Source organism: Podarcis vaucheri (genome assembly GCF_965113315.1).
Source record: "Podarcis vaucheri genome assembly, chromosome: 9".
Lineage (NCBI taxonomy): Eukaryota > Metazoa > Chordata > Lepidosauria > Squamata > Lacertidae > Podarcis > Podarcis vaucheri.
In genome coordinates this window covers 77,598,113-77,618,605 of record NC_138767.1, presented here as the reverse complement: position 1 = coordinate 77,618,605, position 20,493 = coordinate 77,598,113, and the positions used below count along the sequence as shown (strand labels likewise).

The 20,493-nt window shown below is 44.7% G+C and overlaps 1 protein-coding gene across 5 annotated transcripts in view; it reads left to right on the top strand.

The window, feature by feature from the left end:
* Positions 1-12,207: 12,207 nt before the first annotated feature.
* The window catches only part of PPP2R2C (protein phosphatase 2 regulatory subunit Bgamma), a 50,211-nt gene continuing 41,925 nt past the window's right edge, over positions 12,208-20,493 (top strand). Inside the window, exons 1-4 of one of the 5 annotated variants that reach the window (XM_082238569.1) lie at positions 12,208-12,294; positions 15,751-15,935; positions 18,179-18,304; positions 19,498-19,657. In XM_082238569.1, the coding sequence (XP_082094695.1) occupies positions 19,588-19,657 (70 nt within the window). In that variant the 5' untranslated portion in view covers positions 12,208-12,294; positions 15,751-15,935; positions 18,179-18,304; positions 19,498-19,587. Of the gene's footprint in view, positions 12,295-15,750; positions 15,936-18,178; positions 18,305-18,583; positions 19,658-20,493 lie in introns of those variants that run through there. The other 4 variants (XM_082238571.1, XM_082238567.1, XM_082238568.1 and 1 more) reach the window with 4 other exon arrangements.

Below are 20,493 nucleotides of genomic sequence, written 5' to 3'. Positions count from 1 at the left end.
GAACCAAAAGCCAGCATTCATTCTCACCAAACAGTGGGGGCAGGGATTGCCTAAAACAAACCATAATCTCCTTCACTCACCCTCCTCATACTGCACAGTCAGTACACACCCTGCTCCATTTTGTTTCGGTTTCTGGTACACTTTCAATCAAAGGGGTAGCCCACTAGTGCTAGTTTGCAGCAGAAACAAACAAGAGTCCAGTAGCACTTTAAAGGCTAGAAAATGTATTACTGCATAAGCGTTTATGGATTACCAAGAATGGTGCATCTGACTCTAACCGAAGGTACCTTAGCCATAATAAATCTGTTTCCCATAAGTGGAAGTTCATGAGGAGGCCCTGTAAACAAGTCCTGAGTGGCACCTTTAAGGCTAACCAATTCAGGCTACGAGGCTGTGCATAGTTATCATGGAGCAATTCCCATGGAATTCAGTGTGGTCTGCTTCTGAGTAATGTACAGTTACTGTACAGTACAGTGGTACCCCGCAAGACGAACGCCCCGCAAGACGGAAAACCCGCTAGACGAAAGGGTTTTCCGTTTTGGAGGCGCTTCGCAAAACGAATTTCCCTATGGGCTTGCTTCGCAAGACGAAAGCCCATAGGGAAACCTCCGGGACAGCGGGGGAGCGCAGCGCGTCTTCCCCACTGTCCTCGGACCTCCTCCGAAGGCTGGCGGTGGGGCGGAAAGCCCTTCTCCCCGCGCCAGCCTTCGGATGGCTGTCCTGAAGACTTGCGGTGGGAGGAGGGTTTTCCTTCCCACCGCCAACATTCAGAATGCTGTTCTGAATGTTGGCGGTGGGGAGGAAAAACCCTCCTCCCACCGCAAGCCCCGGGAACAGAGGAGAAGCGCTGCGCCCCTTCCCCTCTGTTCCCGTACCTGTCCTGAAGGCTTGCGGTGGGGAGAAAAGCCCTTCTCCGCACTGCCAGCCTGGCAAGCGGTTTCCATAGGAACGCATTAATTGATTTTCAATGCATTCCTATGGGAAACCGTGCTTCGCAAGACGAAAAACTCGCAAGAAGAAAAAACTTGCAGAACGAATTAATTTCGTCTTGCGAGGCACCACTGTAGAATCTCACACCCTCCAGCCTTTCAGTGAAAATAGAGGCATTCAATCCATGCCTCTTCTGAACCAAAGCAGGACACCTTTCAGTTAACTTAGGTGTAAAACTGCAATGCTGAACGTTCCACAATATGTTTGCAAGAGAGGAGAGGGGGGAGAAAACCAAAATGACTTCACCACACTCCTATGAACTCCATCAGGACCAGCTACCTGGGAGTAAGGTAAAGGTAAAGGGACCCCTGACCATTAGGTCCAGTCGTGACTGACTCTGGGGTTGCGGCGCTCATCTCGCTTTATTGGCCGAGGGAGCCGGCGCACAGCTTCCGGGTCATGTGGCCAGCATGACTAAGCCGCTTCTGGCGAACCAGAGCAGTGCACGGAAATGCCGTTTACCTTCCCGCCCGAGTGCTACCTATTCATCTACTTGCACTGGCATGCTTTTGAACTGCCAGGTTGGCAGGAGCTGGGACCGAACAACAGGAGCTCACCCCGTAACAGGGATTCGAACCGCTGACCTTCCGATCCGCAAGCCTTAAGCTCTATGGTTAAACCCACAACGCCACCCAAGTAAGCCCCACTTAATTCAGTAAGAGTTTCCTCTCGGTAGACAATGTTTAAGTGTGTGCCACATATTGAAAACCATGACAACATGGCACTCATCTTGAAATTTTTATTTTTATTTTTGCTTTCAGTGGGTTTATTGTTCCAGTTGCAGATGTGTGCTTTCAGCTGCTGAGTGGCATACAAATTCTTCTGCTGGTAGCAGAGAACATGCTTGGTGTCAAAACGAGTCAGAAATTCCAGGAAGTTTGCAGTCTATTTAAAAAAAACGACAAAGCAGAAAGTCCCAGTTTATTTATGTACTTCGGAAAACAGACAACTAACCAAAGCTGAAAAAAGGAACTTGAAATGCACACAGTATTTCCAAATGCAGTCTTCATTGCTTCTCTGCCCTTGCGTGACTCGGTATGATCTCTTTTAACAAGACACAATTATGATCTAATCAATCTTCTCTGCAACAGTTCCATCTATTGCCATCTTAAGACTGAAAGCTAGCTGCATACAAGGGTTTAATGCAGGGGTAGGCAACCTAAGGCCCGGGGGCCAGATCCGGCCCAATCGCCTTCTAAATCCGGCCCGCGGACGGTCCGGGAATCAGCGTGTTTTATATGACCAGAATGTGTGCTTTTATTTAAAATGCATCTCTGGGTTATTTGTGGGGCACAGGAATTCGTTCATTTCTTTTCATTCAAAATATAGTCCGCCCCACCACATGGTATGAGGGATGAGGGACTAGCCCACAGCTCAAAAAGGTTGCTGACCCCTGGTTTAATGCATGGGTGTAGCCAAGGCTGGGTGTAGCCCAGATCAAGTAAAAGAATAGAAATACTTAACCAACTGACCAATCACATCAGTTCTGTCCGCTCTAACAAAAGTCCTGCCCTCCCCCAACAAAAATCCTGGTGATGCCCATGATTTAATGCTATACCCTGTTAGAAATATTCTTTCCCCTATTTCTTTTATCATCCTGCTTGAGAAAAAAAACCCTGCAACTCAGAAGCTCAGTATTATGAACACTGATTGCTCTTCAGCATCATATATATATGCAATTTCATTACACTGTTATACTTCCCCCACTGAATAAACAAACAAAGCATGCCTGCAACTTTCCCAGGGTTTATGTTCTGGGGATCATGCCTAAAGCCAAAATCGTGTACAGTAAAAACACATTGGGTTTATTGGCGGGTGGGATTGCCAAAGTCATTTTTCCTGGGTGCCCACCCCCTTTTTATTTCTTAATTTCCCCAAGCATGTAAAGCTGAATGCACACAAGTAAATTGTGTTTAAGTTGTGGACTTACTGTGCATGGAACCACTGTAAAAAATAAAGTAACTTAATTAAAACTAAATTCCCCCTCTCTCACCAACAGACCCTTGGGTTCCAACTCTACAATTCTATGATTCTAAGTGTCACACAACTGTCCTCAACATATCAGTGCAGAAAAGAAATAACAATTTACATGCAAATAATAACATAGCAAAATATACAGTAATTAATCTACCAAAAGAGCAGTTTACTTCAATATGCCCAAACAGCAACTCTTCATAAATTCTACAGTGGTACCTCGGGTTAAGAACTTAATTCGTTCTGGAGGTCTGTTCTTAACCTGAAACTGTTCTTAACCTGAAGCAACACTTTAGCTAATGGGGCCTCCCACTGCTGCCGCGCCGCCGGAACACAATTTCTGTTCTCATCCTGAAGCAAAGTTCTTAACCCGAGATACTACCAGTATTTCTGGGTTAGCGGAGTCTGTAACCTGAAGCGTATGTAACCTGAGGTACCACTGTACTGTTATTAACAAGTTTCACAGCATAAAAAACAACCAGCACTGGTGCGGGATTTGAAGATTAGATACATAGATAAGGTCTAAGGTCAAATCACATCAAAACAGATTTTCAAGTATAGTGACAGCAAAAGTACCGATATACAACAGAATCCCTCCAAAATAATCACTGAAGAACTAAATAAAAAAAATCCTTCCAGTAGCACCTTAGAGACCAACTAAGTTTGTTATTGGTATGAGCTTTCGTGTGCATGCACACTTCTTCAGATACCTTGCATGCACACAAAAGTTCATACCAATAACTAACTTAGTTGGTCTCTAAGGTGCTACTGGAAGGATTTTTTTTATTTTGTTTCGACTACGGCAGACCAATACGGCTACCCACCTATAACTGCAGAACTAGTAGTTGAAAAGCCCCTCCCTATGAGTTAAAGTAAGTAAGAAAAGGGAACCACACATCCATAAAATTGTATCCCCCACCAGCTAATCTACACTGAGAGTTAATTTCTCTTCTAGAGCTAACAGCCACTCTACAATATGAACGCTCAATCAAGATTTTCTCTAATACTGTACACTACTCTTTTCAATTATTTATTTAAGGCATTTATATACCTATTAATCACTAGCATTTCCTACGATGCACAATTTCCATACTCACTGCCATCAAGAACTTAATGATCTCTATGAAGCACTTGATTGTTACTGACTCTGAAAATACTGAGAAGTGCTAAAACTGGATCTTAAATCCTTTATGTGGACAAAACATTTTCTCTACAAGAAAGAGCAAAGAGACTTGATTTGCAGAAAATCAGTGCAGGTTATTATAAAAAAAATATCCCTCATCCCCTAGCTGAAGATAAGCCTAAACAACTCTCACCATACCTGGCCAATTGGGGGGTGTAATGAATATAGGGGTTGCTCGTGCGTAAGTTGCTGCCTCTCCAGGCTTTGTTGCCTTGCTAAACCTTTCAGTCTGGGCAGCCCTTCACTTCGTGGCTGCCTCAGTCGCTAGCAGAATCCGTCAGTGGGCATTTCTTAAACCTTTTCCAGCATAAAAGCTGTTTGACGCCAAGTCTCCTCCTACTCTCCCTGCGCGGAAGTCTTCTGCGCAGGGAGGGTGTGGGTAGCGGAGGACCCGTACTCTCCCCGCTGGTGTCCAGCGAAGAGTCCTGGAGCCCTCTCACCGATTCCCCCATCTGCCCCCCTTTATCCCTGGTGTTGCGCTGATTCCTTCCCCCCCCCCCCCGAGCTACCTCTCTCCCTGCTGGGTCCCTCTCCAGCATCACTTGAGAGCCTTCCCTCCGCCTCTGGCTCCGATGTCAGTTCCCTGACAGGGGGGTAAAGAGAGCTGATATTCAAAACATCTCTGCTGGGCACCAGGTTGAGGGAAGCTATCCTAGGCTATAGAATCACAAGGTTGGAAGGGGCTTCAAGGCCAATCTAGTCAGTGCAAGTAATTTTCTGGTACTGCATCCACCTCAAAGGTTTTAAACTACAGGCTGCATGACCACCTGACAAACAAAAAGTTCACAACTTTCCAGGGCACTCTGTCTCACTGTCAAACTGCTCATACACACATGAAGATTTTTCTAATATTTAGTCAAAATTTGTTCTCCTGACATTTGAACCAGTTCCTTTGAAATGAGGCACAGCGGAGACTGTGGTGCCTTTATGATATATGGTTTATTTACACATATATAACCTGAGCCTACAGTGAAGGGGCTCGCAGCATTAACTCCTGTCGCCACAGCCTTGGATTCAAACAGACATCAAACACTGCTCTCTGACTCTCTTCTGCTTGCTGCTTTATTTCTAAGTTCACATCACAGCCCCAAAAACTCCATGTCAAATTCAGCTTTGTCTGTTGTGGGAGGGCCCCCCCCACCTATTTGCTGTCTCACACAGAGCCCCGTAATCGTTTGCTCCCTTAAGGGCCAGGCGATCATTCGCCAGGAAGCAAGCTTGGCTTGAATAGGTTTTAACGTTTCTGGATCCAGAGATTAGAGGGGGCTGGCATCCAGTTTAACACAATGACACATACACATCTAAACTCATAACACCTTCAAATTTTGAAAGATAGCTATCAAATTGCCTCTTCATTTCTTTTTTAGGCCAAATGTATACAACTCCTTTAATCTTTCCAGGGCCTTCAGCAACCTTGTCACACTCCTCCAGACACTTTCCAGTGCCCCCGCACTGGTATCCGTCTTAAACTATGGTATCGAGTTTGGGCACAGAATTCTAGGTGAGATCTGACCAAAGCAGAATAAAAGGGTGCCATTACCTCTAAAGATCTGGTAGCTATAATTCTGTTGATGAAGCACAGAGTTACATTAACTTTCTTAGCTATCATATTGCCCTGGTGACTCACCTTTAACTTGTGGTGTACTAAAACCTCTTCCCACATGCACTGTTGTAAATAAAGCTCAGTATATTCCATTCAACATTTATCCACCTGATTCTGCCTAATCAAATGCAGAACTTTATATAATCTGTTAGACCAATATTTACTTTTGGCACAGTTCTCCATCCCATCATGATAATTCTGAAATTTTGTTTCTGTCTTCAAGGTTGTTAGGTAGCTCTACCAGTTTGATGTCACTTGCAGATTTGATAAGGATCCCCTCTACTCCTTCATCCATGTCATTTATTAACTATGTTGAAAGCCACTGAGCCCAAGACCCAACTTGTCAATTCTCACCACAGATGGGCACTCTTACCAAACAGTTTACCATAGCTTACCAAACAGCTGCAAATTTACTTAACAATAGCACAATCTTGCCCACATTTTTCCAGCTCATAAAGAATAGCATGGGTGGGGAAGAAGACTTTTCACAAGGTATACCATATCTACAGCATTCTCCTTAGCTACCTGGGGTAGTAATTATATTTAAAAAGAAGATACAGTTACTCAGGCATAAATTATTGTTGAGAAACCCAAGCCAGCTCTTTGTAATGCATGTACTTTTCTGAGTCCAGCTTTCTTTCTTTTTTCAAAGTTTTTAAAACTTCATTTTATGATGTGCATAAAACAGAGAGAAGAATTATAACAGCAGATTAAAATTTGAAGGTGAAAAACAAAATCATAAAATAGGCAATATAATGAGTACAGTTGCACAATGCCTTAAAATGACAAAGTCCAAGTAAAGACTACCAGGGTTATCAGATTAGCAAGAACATTTCCAACTATTGACATTATTGACATAATGCTATTGACACAGCAGTAGCCTGGGTCCTCTTTCCCTCTTTTTGTAGAGGGAGGGATTTGCTTGCCTCTACTTCTCTTGTTCTCTAACAATTCCGAAAACTTGAATGGACAGAGGCTTTTGAGATTACAGCTTTAGTTCCTTGAGTAATTGTCAAGTCCTGGATTCATTTAGAGAGGCTGATAGCTGCTCCCATACTGCTTTACCCAACTTGGACTGCAGCACTCTCCTTGTCAATTTGCTATATTTTTGCCAGGTTAACCTGGTGGGAGAAAACTGAGGCAAAGTAGAAGTTATTATTCGTTAGTTTATTCATTACATTTCTACCCCGCCCTTCCTCCCAAAAGAGCCCAGGGCGGAAAACGCACCTTGTATCACATTTCTCCAGCAAAGCTACTATTTCCTTGTTCTTTCTCTTGCATTGAGCACAGTAAAAAAAATCAGTCTTCTTATGAGCATCTCTCACACACCAAGCCTCATTCTATGCTTTAGCCCTCCTGACACTTTATCTACAAGCTTTGCTCACTTGTTTCTTTGTCTGTATATTATATTTAACATGGTGTCCTATGAAAAAGATGTTTTTCATTGATGTCTACTACTCAGTGAAAGTATATAATAATTTCTTGGTGCTGTTCTACATGAGCCAGCCCCTCCCCACCCAGTTCTTCTTGCTCTTTCAACATCTGCCACAGTCAGAATACATCCACAATTTAATCTGCAAGCTCTAGCTTTCTCGTAATGATCTAACAAAGGGACTATTCGCCCAACAACTAGCAATTACAGCCCTCAAGTAAAACCTCCATGAATAGAGCAGAAACCCTTATCAAAAGGCTGTATTATCTCCAGAAACATTTCTGCCCAAAAGTTGGCCCACTGTCGCTCAGTATTTGAAATTAAAAAACTATTTAAAAAATCAATTCATATGTAGTGTCTCATGTATTATTTATTATAGTCTCAAGGATCCGTACCATATAAAGATTCACTAGTTTAACCGACTTGTGGGCACAACAACCTCTTTCTCCACATCCACATGGAAAGTTTATACAATGATAACGCTATGGCACTCCAGTTTATGACCAAAATGGTGGCTTAACAACAGACACCAAAACAGAGAAATAGAGTGTTCTTTTCATGCCACCCCACCCTTTGCCCAACTTTATGGATATCACCTATCCATCTATAATCTGGGGCTGTATTTTGTAAAAGCAAGAACACTGATTCCAATCTACAGCGCTTAATGCAGCGGCAGATGGCGCTTCCAAAATGTGGGGCTTGTCCAAGTTACACTTAGCCTGCCAAGCTATTCAACCCCTCAGTCTCACCCACACAAAGTTCCTCTTAGGAGCCAGGAGACTGCAGTTGCTCTCATGCTCTGCTTGTAAGCTTCCTAGAGACATTTAACTGACTGCTGCTAAAATTCTGGACTAAGATGGAGACAGACAACTTGTCTAAGTTAGTATAAAGCAGAGCGAAGGCCTGGGCACCAAATGCCTATACCTTTTATTTGCTACACCACCACAGAATGCTGTGCTCTGAATTTCTTCTCTTTCCTTCAGCACCCCCAACCCGGCTTTCCATGGTTCTGGAAGCAAGAGGAAGGGGAATGAATGTACCGTAACTTTGTAAAACACTGCACATGTTATTTCTCTTCACTATATTAATATGACCACTATATTAATGGCTTTAAAGAGGATCAGACAAATTCATAGAGTATCAATGAACAGCTATTACCCATGTACACTAAATGAATCTACTGCTTTCAGAGGCATAATACCTCTGAATACCAGAAACTAAGGACAAAAAGGGAAATTAGCTTCACATCCTCCTTGTGAGCTTGTAGAAACACCGGGCAAGCTACAGCTGGAAAAGGCTGCTTGATGAAAGCAATGTATGAACATGCCTCAACCCTTCTGATTATAATTTACACTTTCATGTGGTCTTTGAATTTCACTGCAATTGCTTTATTTCGTGCAAGTCTGTGTTCTGTTGTGTGTGAAAGTATATGCAGTTTGAATTGCAGTATATGTGTTATATTTTACACATATGATTTTTTTTACATAGCACACAATAGACATGCATATCTCATATTAATTCAATATTTACAAATGAATTTATTTCCCTGCATACTCCCTTCAAAGTTAATGAATTTTCAGAAAGTAGCCCTGTTACTCTTTTTGAGGAAAAACAGCAAAGAGCCTTCTGACACCTTAAAGACACAGTTAATGAAGTGGTTAATTGCTCACCACAAAGCCATTTATGACTGTAAAGCTAATCTACTCCCAGGTAAGTGGGGATATCTTGATTTCACAGCTCACTATAAATTTGTCATCCTAGCTCACTTCCCTCACTTGGGCATCAGGGTTGGTCAAGTTTAGTTATGTCAAGAAAACTGCAAGGAAGGGGGAGGAAATTTTAGATTTAATTATACTTTTTAAAAAAGTATACAGTGGTCAAATATGGGTAGTCAAAACAGGATGGTTCTTCCCACGCCGACAAAGAGGCTAGAACTTTAATGGAGGATCACAAATAAAATCCACAGATATTGAGAGATTATTCTTCTCCATGTAATAAGAAAAGCAAAGAGGCACCTGTATACAGCATTGACTTTCCTACATTTTAGAAACCCTTCTGTCAGCCAAAAACCAATACCTTGTGTTATTTACCTCCATGTGCATTCTGTTTTAAAGTAAATGAAGCAGCTAACGTCCAGCCATATCCCCTCATTCTTCTAAACCTCTGTTGTGCTTCATGATACAGTAATAGTGTTAGGAAACATCAAGTAAAGCAACAAGCCAAAATTACCATATTAATTACATAAAATCTTCACTTAAAACAGTGTGGATGAATGAATGTGGATTCCATTCACTTCAAGGAAGTACATTCCTGAGCATTGATCAAACATGCAAACAGGGAATTTCTGTATCTGCCTCTACTTAGAGCGGAATTCTCCAGCATCTGTATTGATGACTCAAATGAATTTTGAACTGATTCAGCAAAGATCTTATACATAAAAGCCCAATTACAATTTCCTGTAATAAAAATATTTTCTTTTTACATATTCACCTTCCCCAGATTCCTTGAAAATTAATTTTCTGGCAGAATTCAGTTCTCACCAGATTCCTTCTTCTAAACTCTTACCTCCAAACTATTTCTGCCCAAATTACATTTTTCTTCACCTCTAGGAAAATACTGGTTTCTCCCCTCACCTCGCTCATGCCAGTTCCCACTTCAATGAAGCACAATCCTGTTATGCCTGTAGTCATACACACCTCATTTTTTCAAAACAGATATGGCAACAGGCAACAGTTATCCAAACAGCAGCTTTCCATCAGAATATGCTAGCTTATTCCCCTTTCACACTATCCTGCATCCATGTTTATAGACTGTGCAAGTACTAATATGTCATTCTGCTTTCAACCACAAAGACACGTCGGAAGCAAAACCTTTTGCGTGATGGGTTGGAGTCTTAAAGCTCCTCTGCATTTATTTATTCATTTGCTACTGTTGGAAAAGCAGTGCAAACACATTCACTCAGCAAGTATATCTTGTTCAGGATTGCCACACACTGATCTGTTGGTGGAAGAGACTGTCATAAGTAAGTTCATTATGCATCTCTCACTATTTAGATGTAGCATAATCTAATAGAAGAAGAAGAGGAGGAGGAGGAGGAGGAGGAGGAGGAGGAGTTTGGATTTGATACCCCGCCTTTCACTCCCTTTAAGGAGTCTCAAAGCGGCTAACATTCTCCTTTCCCTTCCTCCCCCACAACAAACACTCTGTGAGGTGAGTGGGGCTGAGAGACTTCAGAGAAGTGTGACTGGCCCAAAGTCACCCAGTAGCTGCATGTGGAGGAGCTGAGAACCCGGTTCACTAGATTACAAGACTACCGCTCTTAACCACTACACCACACTGGCTGGGTGGCTCTATAAATATATCAGGAAGCAGGGATGACAAAGGGCACAACTGCTTAGGACCCCAGGCTACTCAAGTCATCTTTTATCAAGTAATGCAGTCACAGGAAGTTTTTAATGTTTGAAATTTTATTTTATTTTTTATATTTTGCTGGAATACTGGATGTACTGGATGAGGGGTTGCATACCAGCAATGTCAGAGCCAAAACATACAGACTTCCCACTACAAAAGGGACTTCCTTTCTTTGCTTCTTCACTGTGTGCTTGAGGAAAAGCCCCTTTCTCAGCACAACCAAAGGAAATGCAGCAAACTGGAGATGCAGGAAGAGGAGAGCACTATCACATTGCATTTACTCCCCGTTTCCAACCAAGCTCTCGGCACTACACAGCTCCAATGGCCCTGCTTCTCAGCTGCCAAAAGCTCACCAGTCAAGACCGTCAATGGAGGGGATGGAACAGAGGCCAGTGGCAAGTCAGAGAGCCAGAATGGGGTATGGCCTGCAGACAAGCTGGGAGACCTCATTCCTGCTTTTAAAAAGGTATCTAGGGATATGATTCTGGCAGGGACTTCATAGACATTCCTCAGATATGCTATTCTATGTACAGAATTTGAGAGCTGTAAATTACAAATTCTTTTTCATATTTTAGGCTATATAGGTTGCAATAGTCAGATTGCAATGACTTGACAAATCCATGTTTGAGAAAGGCAGCTTTCTTCAAAACTATACTCTAAATTGCCTACCAACTACCCTCACAAGCACCTTATGCCCAAATGGCAAATTTTAGACTAACCAATATTTGCTCAAGTCATCTTGGTTGAATGCTCTTCTTCACCAAGAAGAGACTGAACAACAAAACAGCAGCCACATATCCAACGCTAAAAAGCAGCATTGCTATCCTATTGACCAGGCTGGGCCGGCTTTCCAGGTGCCACCAGCCGACAAGGGCCATACCTCAGATGTCTCCAAGACCTTGCCTGCCTCTCCAGGCAAAACCAAGAGAAGCAACCACAACTATTAGAAGCCATGGGGACAACCAATGCAGACTTTGCTTGGTTTTCAGGTTACTGGTGACAAGATCGCTAATTCTCAGCTTTCAAAGCAAGGCTACTTACTAATGGAAATATTTCCTTGATTTGTAAGCCCAAGCAAGAGGAGGCTTTTCCTTGCTATCACCCGAAGTCTCAGGAAAGGAAGAACCCAATGCTCTACAGCAAAGTCATAAGCAAGAGGACAGTTCTCTAAGCAGGTTTCTAGTCATGAGGAGGATGCTGAAGTTGTCAGGAATCCAGTCCAGATGTTAAGGTACTCCCTACTGGGGACCCATTTTCTTTTGTACCAGAGACAGCCTTCAAATACTGCCCCATGTCAAGAACACAGCAGTCGCTCAAATGTCAAGCATATGCACAGATGCCTAATTGGATCAAACCACATTTCTCCAAACTGCAGATGATGAATGCTTCTTCTGGAATATATATATATATATTTAAAAGTCACAAAAGTTGAGCTATCAATATAATTTATTTTTATTTATTTCATGAAATTTATCTACCGCAGTTGCAGGGCGTTTGATTTTCGTCTTGATTTTCTATCTCCTGCTGTTAGGTGTGTGCGCGGCGGACACCCGCCCTAGCCTCGGGAGATCCCCCCGCTGCAGCCGGTCCCTCGGCCTTCCTTCTGGCCTTCCTTATCAGTTCTTCCTTCCTTATCAGCTCGCACAAGCGGAAGAAACTTCCCCGAGCCGAGAGAGACCGAGGAGGAGCCGTTTCCCAAGTGTGAGGAGACGCCTTCAAGCGGCCATGGCGCGCAGCTCAAGGGCGGGCGCCGCCTCCACCAGGCCCGCCCGCCCGCCCGGAGGGAAGCGGAGCCCGGCGCCCGTCCCGCGCTCGCTTCCCCACGCGGCCTGCCGCTTTCCGGGCTCGCACCTGGGAAACGCCGCCGAGGGAGAGGCGGCCTGAGCACCTGCTGCGGGCGCAGCAGCAGGCGGGCTGCGCTTGCCGCCGGTCCCCAGCCTCCGGGGGCGCCTCCGCTGCTCTCCCGCCTTCCTCACCTGCGCGCATAGCGCGAGTCCCGTCAGGGGCGCTTCTTCCCGCCGCGGCGCCGGGAGCCCCCCGGGGCCGCCATCCTCGCCTCCGCCTCCGCCTTCCCGCCCGGCTCCTCCTCGCGCGCGGACTTGCGCCTCCCTCGCAGCGCCCGGCGGGCCCGGCTCCTCCTCTGCGCGGCTGAGGGAAGGCGGAGGCGGCGCGGGACACCTTCGCCAGAAAGAAGAAGCCTCGAGGTGCTCCGGGCGCCCGTCGCAATGGCGCCCCGCGGCTGCCGGCCCAGCGCCCGATACCGGGCTGGGAGTCAGGCTCCCCGAAGCGCCTCTTGCCTCAGCCCGAATTGGAAACGCAACTGTGAAACCTTCTTCTTCTTCTTTCTTTGCTGAATTGCACGTTCACGTCGTAAATCCAGCTCCCTCCTCCGCATTGTCCCCCCCCCTTTTTTTTTTCTTTTGCGCTACCAGTGACATAAATAGATGGAGGTTCATATGCGGAAACCCCTGATTCGTAAACTTTCAAGAGGGTCCAAGTCTGGGAGGTTGAAAGAGCGCAGTCTTGGTGACTCTGAAGAAAGAACTCGCACATTTGCTTTGCTACATGGCGAAAGCTACCCTGGGGCGAAATGTAAATGGGTCCCTCAGCGCTGCCTCATTTGCAGTGACCCTGAAAATTCTGGAGACGCGGAATGGAAAACTGCTTACCAGCACTGAATTAATAGGAAACCGGCAGCAGCTTCAGTCATCTACCACCTGTAGAAACACCTTCGAAGAGCTATGTTAAATATGATTTCCCCCCCCCTTAAAAATAATCTCATACATTTTTATTAATTACAGATAGGTAGCGGTGTTGGTCTGCCATAGTCAAAATAATTTTTTTTTTCCTTACATACCATCTCGGGACTATATAATTGCTCATCGTCTAACATTGTGTATGCCATCAAATGCCAACAGTGTCCTTCAGCTCTCTATATTGGACAAACAGGCCAAACCTTACGCCAAAGAATAAACGGACATAAATCTGACATCAGGAATCACAAAACAGAGAAACCAGTAGGAGAACACTTCAATCTCCCAGGACATTCTATACAAGATCTCAAAGTAGCTGTTTTACTACAAAGGAATTTCAGAAATAGACTGGAAAGAGAAGCTGCTGAATTGCAACTCATTACCAAACTTAAAACCATGGAGAGACCTGGTCTGAACAAAGACATTGGATTCTTATCTCATTATACATGACTAAGCCATTTCTCACCTTCTCACCCCTTCCCTTTTCCTGTAAGACCTATTGCAGTCGTTAAGAGTCGTCAACAGGCTCATCTCAGCTATCTGCCAATCTCCCATTCCCACCACCCTTCTGAGTAATACCCCTCCCCACCTTCTCACTATATAGAAGGATCTGGCAACTTCTGTTTCAGTGTATCTGAAGAAGTGTGCATGCACACGAAAGCTCATACCAAGAACTAACTTAGTTGGTCTTTAAGGTGCTACTGGAAGGAATTTTTTTTTATTTTTATTCATCTTGACTTTAAACACTTTTATGGATCTTTATTGTTCTGAACATTCTCTTTGATGGAAACATGGCAAAAGGAATTCATGGTTTGCCTTAAGAACATGAGAAGAGCCTTCTGGAACAGGCCAGGGGCCCATTTAGTCCAGCATCCTGTTCTCACAGGGGCCAGCCAGACCCCCCAGTGGGAAACAGGACCTGAGCACAAATAGTGCTTTCCCCTCCTGTGGTTTCCAGCAGCTTGTATGCAGAAGCATTGCTGCCTGCAGTTGTGGAGGGAGGGCAGAGCATAGCCAACATAGTTAATAGTCATTAATAGCCCTCTCCTCCTCCATGAATTTGTCCAATCCTCTTTTACAAGCCATCCATCACTGCCTTCTGTCGAAGCAAGTTCCATAGTTTACCATAACTACGTGCTATGTGAAGAAGCAGGGCTTTTATTCCAGGGGAACTCACAGGAACTCAGTCCCGGCACCTCTCAGATGGGTTTTAAGAGAACAAGGGAGGCATTTATGGTGAATTCGAGCACCTTGTTCCCTAGAAAAATAGCACTGTGAATAAGTACCGTATTTTTCGCTCTATAACACACACCCGACCATAACACACACATAGTTTTTAGAGGAGGAAAACAAGAAAAAGAATATTCTAAACGAAACAGCGGATGTATGATTTTTGTGGTTCATGCTGTGGCCACAGACATGTGATCTGACAGTGAGTTTGGGGTAGCTCAATGCAAAAATCCTGAGGATCCATGTGGATCCATGTTTTGTAACCACGTTTTTGCACCACTGCGGCCCCAGGCAATAGTGGGTGCATGATTTTTTTGGTGCAAGCTGTAGCCATGGACATGCTATGTGATCTGATGGTGAATCTGGGGTGACCCAGTGCAAAACTCCTGAGGATCCATGTGGATCCGTGCTTTGTAACCATGTTTTAAGTGGGGAGGGAAGGAAAAGCACTCAAGGGACAAGGAACACGCGTGAGGTGGGTGGAGAAGGATGCTGCTAATAATGAAGAAGAGGGGTATAAGGGGAGAAGGCTCCTCTCCTCTCCCACTTTGCTCCTTTAAAGCAAGCAGGCTCTCTGTCCCTCTCTCTTCCCCACTCAGCAGCTGTTCTCCCGCTTTGCTGTTTCAAAGCGAGCCACGGAGGAGGGAAGGAAGGGGAACCATGGATCCTCTGCTCACGACTGCAGGAGATCCCCCCCCCCGCCACCCATAGGCATTCGCTCCATAACACGCACAGACATTTCCCCTTACTTTCTAGGATGAAAAAAGTGAGTGTTATGGTGCAAAAAATACAGTATTTTCTTTTATCTTCCAGCATTCAGCTTCACTGAATGTCCATGAGGTCTAGTGCCATGAGAGAGGGAGAAATCCTTTTCTCTTTAAACTTTTTTTAAATCATGCATAATCTTATACACCTCTATCATGTCCTCCTCCTTTACTTACTTTTTTCTAAACTAAAAAAATCCCATTTTCACCTTTCCTCATAAGGAGAGGTTCCTCTTCCCTGCACATTTTCAACTCAATAATATTTTTATATAGGTTTAGTTACCAGAAGTTTACAGATTATTTAAAAATGTAGTCATACCGCTGTTTTGTATAACGGAATTATGATATTTGTACTTTTTTTTTCAGTTCCTTTCCGAAAGTTCCCTAACATGGAATTCACCTTTTTTCAGGGCTGTCACACACAGCATTTTCAGGACAGATGAAAGAAAGTAGTGAGGTTCTGATCACATCAAAAAGGATATTGCAGAGTTAGAAAAGCTTCAGAAAAGGCCAAGCAAAATGATCAATGGCTAGAGCAACTCTCCAGAAACGAGCAGTTGCAACATTGGGGGCTGAGGGTTGGCTTAAAGAAAAGGTAAGAACTGACTTGATAGTACACTATAAAAGTATGCATGGCATTGAGAAAGCGGATAGAGGAAAACTATTTTCCCTCATAAGAACTCAAGTGGGCACTTATCCACCAAGTCCTCTGGTCTGGCAGTGGGACTATGTAATGCCAGGTCAGTACAAAATAAGGCCGTGCTCAGCCATTCTTTGATCATGGATGAAGGCGCCAACTTGCCATTACTGAGGCCTGAGTGGGTCAGCTGGGTGGCTCTGACCTACTTGGTGCAGCACCAGGCCATACTGGAGAGCCAGGGCAGGAGCATCACCAATAGGAGTCCCATTTCCTTCGCTATAAAATGTCTAGCATTATGCTGGCGGACCTCAGGGCAATAGTTCATAATGAGTCTAACATCCATATAGAGGCTGCTGTTGGGCCAGCTTGGGACTTTGTGGTTTCCATGACAACCATGTGGCTGTCTCAAATGCTCATCGGTCTGACACACCAAGCAGATCATACCTTCAAAGTAATCTCTCCCCTGAGTGATGCAAGTTGTGGTCCGACAGTACTGTGCCTGGTGGTTGTAGTCTGACCAATATCTGGTGAAGTTTGGGTTGGTGGAGGTAATTCACATTAGAAGGGTGGTGTACCGGTTTGAATGGTCTGCCCCTGGAGCCTGATCAATTCCCGGATGCTCCGGGGGATTTTACAGCTGAGAAAGCTTGAACATCCTGTCAAAGCCCTGATCTCACTGTGGAATCGTGAGTTGAAATCAGGGCCAAGCCGCTCACCCATGAGACAAGGTGAGGCAATTGCCTCAGGCAGCAAGAGCCGCAAGAGAAGCAGATCCAGCCTCCAAGGAATGCATCGCCTTCTTCTGTTGCTGTGGTGGCAGCAACAACTGCGACACGCTGCCAGGAAGCCAGACATTCTGCTTCCTTGGCAGCCCCCTGCTTGCCGCCTCCACAGTGGCCTCTCAGTGAATAGGAGGCACTAATGGCATTGATGGTCTCCTTGCACCCCTAGGGAGGAAATATTGGGATCTCCTGGGCTCTGCACATGCCCAGTGTGATTCACAGAAGAACCCTTGCCCATGATGGCCTTTGATTCCCACTGTTGGGTACGGTTGATTAGATCTTCACTCCCCACCCCTTCTTCCTGAAGTAGATCTTCACTCCTCCCTTCTTCCCTGGTGGTGCGGTTCCATTTTGTGGCTCGCCTCAGGTGCCAAAAATATTGGGCCAGCCCTAGTTGAGATGGCTGATTGGCATAATCACCCCTGAGTATCTGCTCTGGCGTTGTGGAGCACATTTGATTCCCTGGTATTCTGAGGAGCTGTGGCCTATGAAGACACATGGCAGCACACAGAGCTGGCCCACAGCTGAGGTGGGATGCAGCAGCCGCATCAGGCAGCGGAAACGCAAGGGGCAGCATCCACCCCACCCCACCACTTCTGCCGCTGTGGAAGAAGCTCTGTTTTGGCACTGATGTCCCTGTGCCCCTAGAGGTGGAGGGAGGTCAGTGCCAAAGCTCTCTGGAATGCCCCCCTCTCACTGAGTATTGGCCAGAGGGGCGGTTCTGGACACCCTTGTGGATTTTGCCACACACACCCCAATCTTCCAGCGAGGCTTTCTAAGGTCTGTTCCTTGAGGGGAAGCCTTTGCAGAGCCTCACCCATTCCTATCATGAAGGTGGCAGCAGGACGTTTTGCTTTGAGCGCAAAAATGTATTGGGATTCCCTTGCTGGCAGAAGCCTTGCTTTGAAGTTGACCAAGCTCTGGTTAGTGTGCATAGTCATGCCTACCGTGCAGCAGTGTGGGCTGCTCAGAAGGCATGCTTCACAGCTTGCATTGCAGCCTCAAGTAGCTGACCAGCAGGGCTCTTTTGGGTGGTTCTGAGGCTACTGCTAAGCGGGAAGGACCACCGCAGCCATCAAATCCTGCTGTGATCAACTGAATGCGCATTTTAAGGATAAAGTATAGGTGACTGTTTTTTAACAGGCAGCTTCTAGCACTTGCCATCCAATCCAGTCCAAATTTTAAATGGTTGGACAAATCATCTTGATTTTATAGATGGTAGCATAGTTGAGACCACATAGTACTAAAACCTGTTAAACCTCTCTTCCTTGCCCATATAAAGTTGACAGTGTTTGTGTAATTCAAATTCAGATTTTCACTTGGAAGTTACGGTGATATTTCAAAAGGCGATGTTTCAAAGGGTGATATTTCAAAAGCTTCATCCACTGCATCTTTTGCTCTGTATTTCTCATTCAGGCTCCAGCCTGATGACTTCTCCAGCTATGTTAAAGCTGCCACTGAACTGGGAAGAAGCAAGAATTTGTGAATACTTACCTCTGCTGGTCCTTTTGTTTGCTGTTCCACTTGCAGAAAGGACTCCAGGTATGCTTTGAATTGATAACTGACAACCTACTTCCTCCGTTGCTTGTGTGTTGAAAAGAATGATTAATTTTGCCCCATTACAGGTGAGCAAGATGTGCGAGACAGAACTGGTGGATAAATGGGGCAGGATGCACAGCAACTACAATCCTGCTCAGTTTGTAATATGGCTGATTCAGGATATTTGAGTTGTGTGATTGTATGAAACACACTAAATTTCAAAAATGTGGAATGCATCTATATACAATGAGTATTATAACCAACAACCCTTTGCTAAAACCACCCATTTTTGCTGACTTGGGCCATACAGAAGTTGTTTATTTGAACTTTTCTGTCTTGGGTTCCATTGGAGGCTCATCTTCATTGCTGTGTTGGAGATGTTGAAAATGCTATGAACTAGGGACCTATGGACTTGCACCATCCCTGACCATTGGCTATGCTGCCCGGGGCTGATGGGAGCTGGAGTCGACAACGTCTAGAGTGTCAGGGTTCTCTCCCAAGAAGCATGGCAAAGCGAGTAGGGAGGGCCTCCTACCTTAGAAATCCAAGACTGCAACAATGCAGAAGGAAAGAAGTGAGCACAGGAGAGCGCAATTGCTACAGCTATAACAAATAATGGATAAGATCAAATTAATCGTATCCTAGAATGGGATAATGTAGAGCAGGTTGATTTTAGTATTTTTGTTTTATTTTTTCCCTTAAATTCCGAGGCCTGGTTTCCAGGCACACAAGCTGAAATCCTCGCCTGCATTCTCATTTTTCAGTTTTACTTCCATGCAAATCTTTCCTGGTTGGATAGTGAGAGGCTGGCTGGGAGGGGCTTGCTCGGATGCAGCATAGGCAGATGACAGCAGTAGCTGCAGCAACAATCACTGAGCTAGTACCAGGCAGCGTTTGCTGCAGTCAGCTGCCTGCCACTTTCTTCACATTCTGCAAGATTTCTCAGCGGCAAGCTTTGGGAGCTGCCTCTGCACAGGAGCTCATTTAAGGAGCAGCTGGCTAGAGAATTTAGCTATGTCGGCAGGGCCTCTTTCCTTTGCACCTGGACCCCTTCTGGCATTTTGAATTCTGCATTGTTGATTTTTGGAGCCGATCTTGTGCTTGTTTTTTCTTTCATTCACCTTCAAATCTTTGCTGCATCGCAAGCTCTCATTATGCTGTACATCATACCACAGTCTGTTTCTTGCCTCTGCTAGGCAGTGGCAGCATGGATGGTGTTCTTGTGACGACCTCTGCTGATTCTATCAGTCCACTGCGGACAGGCATGCTGAGTAATACTGCTGTAAATGGGCGAGGACACAGACACACGGAAAATTAACCATGGCTTTCTTCGAGACCACAACTATGTGACTGAAGGTAATGCAGATGCTGACATAATTTATCTTTTTGTTTTTGAACGCTAGTGCATTATAATCAAAACCTGTATTCACTTGTTTGGGTAAGTTATATATAATGAAAAGCAAAATTTTTATGTTTAGCAGATGAAGAAGCCAAATCTCTCTGGTCTTGCTAAAATGCAAGGAAATTTGCCAGGTTCCTGTAAAAATTCTGAAGTAAACGGAGCACTTGGATTAGCTTGTTGAGAGGAATGTGAGCAGCTGGAACGGCATGCCTAGGAGATAACTTGAGAGATCAATTAATATGATAGGCTGAGCTTCCATACATCTTTGGAAATATGTATTCTTTACCTTGCACCAGATCTCTTTTAAGTGAGCCCTTCCTTTTGAGTCTCTTCTGACTTTCTGTCTGGAATGTTATGTAAAAAGCTTGTTCCTGTAAATGTCATGGATGCTAAAATATTTATAGTGAACAAATATATTTTACAGGCAAGCAGGGCTTATATCCATAACAGTGTATAGCTGCATAGCATAATGCTGGAAATATGGTTTTAAAAACGTCGGTCACGACTGAGCAACATGCCTATCAGTCACTGTGTGATCAGGTTGTGAACTTCCCAAGCATGTCGTTGTCGTTGTGTGTTGCATGCAGCCTGTTTCTTTAGCATCTTCCGTGTGGTATTTTCTCAGCTAGGATGGCAGCTTACATAAATTTAATCAACTGGGCCATGCTCGATTATTGATGATCTGCATTTTTCTAGAAGTATAAAGCAGTTTTATTACTGGAACTACAAAGATAATTTTGGGAGAAACCCCCATCACTTGCCTGCACTTAAGGAGCAATATAAAAATGAA